The 2992-nt window shown below is 53.6% G+C and overlaps 1 protein-coding gene across 1 annotated transcript; it reads left to right on the top strand.

Annotated features, from left to right (window-relative positions):
* The first annotated feature begins 10 nt into the window (after positions 1–10).
* On the top strand, positions 11–2466 carry TGME49_241300 (hypothetical protein). The gene is made up of 2 exons (XM_002366688.2): positions 11–776; positions 1154–2466. Exons 1-2 carry the CDS (start codon positions 450–452, stop codon positions 2177–2179), a joined length of 1353 nt encoding a protein of 450 aa, XP_002366729.1. The 5' UTR covers positions 11–449; the 3' UTR covers positions 2180–2466.
* The last annotated feature ends 526 nt before the right edge of the window (positions 2467–2992 follow it).

Below are 2992 nucleotides of genomic sequence, written 5' to 3' on the forward strand. Positions count from 1 at the left end.
TTCCTTTTCAGGAGACGTAGAGGAGTCACAGATTCGTTCCTGCTGCAGTGAGGCTCTTTGAAGATATGTACCCCGTCGAGGCATAATGGACGAAGCCGACGTCCATTCTTCCTGCGTCCTGGTTGACCGCTGTCGCTGTCTCGTGGGAATTGCCCTACGGCGTTTTGTTGTGGAAGTCGCTGTTCGTTAGCCTCGTATCGAGTCTACGGTTCCCCGCTCAGTCGGCGGCCAATAGAAACACAAAGAAAAACCAAGAGTCCCTTGAAAAAGGGAGGAAGAAACCGTCACAGATAATCTTCTCTGCTTCTCCGTTCCTTGCTGCTTTCTAGATTCTGTCGGAGCGGGCGGTTTCTCCTCTTGTCTGGCGCCTCCCCTGCATCTCTTCCACCACTGTGGAGCGCATTGTTCTAACCGCGATATTTTTATATTCCGATGTGGGCAAGGCACCTATGGCGTCAGGTGAGATGATGCATATAACAACGAAGCTTTCCATCCTCATTTCGTTTCAATGTGTGCTTTGTACGTTCTTACCCGAGCGCGTCACTGCGCAAGCCATGCTGAAGCCAGCACGCGATCCAGAAGGTGCTCGCGGGGTTGGTTCCTCGTCAGTTTCAATGTCACAGGCTTCAAGTGTTGTAGGGACACAGGCACGGTGGCTTGCCGAAGGCAGCCCTGGTGAGGAGCCTGATCCTGTCCGTGAATTGCTCGATCTTGAAGAGGAGCTCCAGGACCTTCTTGCATTGAGATACAGGGAGCGGCAACGCTTTCGGCATTGTGTGAGGCACTGGGGATCTTTTCAGTGCTACACTAGAGAATTCGTTAAACGGAAAAGCAAAGTAAGTCGTAGGACTGGCGACACGCTTCGTACGCAGGGTGTCAGCGTGCTGTACGCGGCGAGAAGTGTGTTTGGTTCAGAAAGGCCATACTGAGGTTGCCGCAGGCGAACGTTGGACGCCTGGCTGTGATCGTCCAGCAGTGAGACAGTGGACAACATAAATGCTCATGAAGTATCCCAGTCACGTCCGCCGTGAACGAACTGCTCAAACGAATTTTCGAGACAAGATATAATGGACCGGCTTACTTCCAATGTGTGAATGGAATGTAGTTATTGATACAGCGCTGTGGCCGCGCTTTTGGTATCCTATACTGTTAGGCGGCGACAGACCCAGAAACGTTGAAACAGATGTTTGAACAAAAGCGTGAAGAGAAGGAAGCGGCTTGCAACGTCTGGGCGGCATTGCTAGATGCCCTCTCTGAGAAAATTGATGCCATGGACAACGAGAGAAAGGCCATGCAAAAGCGTCTCACACAGATGCAGTTCGAACAGTATCTTGCTGCAGCGGCTGCTCCCAGTCGAGCTGCAGCCGGGGGGGAAGGTTCGCGTTTCTCGTCGGGTGAAGCAGCGGATTCTGCGAGCAAGAGCCAACCCCCTGGTGGTGCGGAAGGAACGCCAGGTGACGCTGGTTCCGTGGAGGCCTTGGATAGGGAATTAGCTCGCGTAAGGCAGCAAATAAAACTGGCAGCAAAGAAGAGCATATGTTGTCGCGTAAAGCTGAAAAAGCACTTAGAACATAAGCCACCGTCTCCAACGGAGGGACTGTTTGTACGTGAACAATTGGCTGGACGCGCGTGGGAGGCCCGACGTCTCCAACTCGAGCAAAACGCTGAACAGGGGCGCGAAACCGCCGACCAACTTCGTAAGCAGCTGCAGGTACTTAAACAACGGAAGGCTGCGTATGAGAAAGCGCACGGTTCTTCTCCGGGAGCCACAGGCTGTGAACATGCCCCCTTACGCTTCGCCCGTTTAGGCATTACCGTCGACGAACGTGAGGCGTCTAAAATGTGGTTTCAACGCCCTAATTTCATATGCCTCAGCCACTGCTCGAGTAGCGGTCCTACTGATCCGGCTGGACTGCCTCGTCATGAACCCCGACATAATGTGTTCCTTGCCCGGAGACAGCATGTATCGCGACCAAGTCGGAAGCCAGGCAGTAAACGGGGTCGCAGTCGTGCAGCTGAAGGCAGCGGTAAAACGGGTGACGAACACAAAGCAAGCACGAGTACGTCCGGACTTGCAGGACCATCAGAGTTCCAAAATGAACGACTGCACTGCGCTCTATATGGACTGACGAATCCGTCGTCGACAGTAGCGAGTCGTTGGCAAAACCGTGTTCTGTGAAATGGCACGGCTGATTTCGTTTCCGCCTGGCAGCTGGTTCAGCAGCAGGGGATGCGAGTCTGTAGACAAAGCTGCCACAGTTGCCGGAGTCATGACGATGTGGATGTCGTCTCCTTCTTCCGTGTTTAGAGCCAATGCCAGAGGGTCACGTGGAATCTTCCAACGCCACCGCTTTCCGCGTTACAGCGTCGGAGTGACCCCGCTGGGTGCATTAGACCTCTCGTTTTGTCGCTGGAACAGGAGTCAGTCACGTTCGTAGTGCCGCGGCGAATGTATGAACTACGAGGCTAGTTTCTCTTGGAGGTCGTTGGAATAGCTCTCTGGAACAGGCACTGTTAGAGAACCGAGCCCATCAGTAATGTTCCCCGTGTAATCTGAGATCTCCAGTGATGTGTAGGTGACTGACATTGCGGTTAGCGTACGGAAGACATCAGGAGGCCCTTCATCTCTTTGAATCGATTCAACAGGTGCTTCAGAGAGGCGATGTGTTTTCTTCGTTCAACCCACGGACGCCTTGAGATGCGCCTGAACTCTCCACGGCTCCTCAACGTGCACAACATGCAAGGCACTGGCTGAGTGTCGCTGCTTCTTCTGCTTCAGGCACTGCGACAAGCGAACCAGATTCACCGGGCGAGGGAACATCCGGGATTGTCGCGAAGACGCCAAGAGCCAGAGCTGCCAAGAGACAGCGTCGTTCAAGTCCCCCCCGGCCACGTGAGCATTTGTAGTGCAGGCATGGAAGAGCTCACACCAGAAACCCAAGGATACATGGTGGAGTCTGAGGCTAGAAGGAATCATTCCGTCCATTACAGT

Source organism: Toxoplasma gondii, chromosome VI (genome assembly GCF_000006565.2).
Source record: "Toxoplasma gondii ME49 chromosome VI, whole genome shotgun sequence".
Classification (NCBI taxonomy): Eukaryota; Apicomplexa; class Conoidasida; order Eucoccidiorida; family Sarcocystidae; genus Toxoplasma; species Toxoplasma gondii.

Bases quoted from the DNA above. Each gene is read 5' to 3' on its own strand.
- TGME49_241300 (XM_002366688.2), top strand. From the start codon at position 450: ATGGCGTCAGGTGAGATGATGCATATAACAACGAAGCTTTCCATCCTC. The intron at 777-1,153 runs GTGAGGCACTGG...CTATACTGTTAG, and splicing joins GGCAACGCTTTCGGCATTGT to GCGGCGACAGACCCAGAAAC.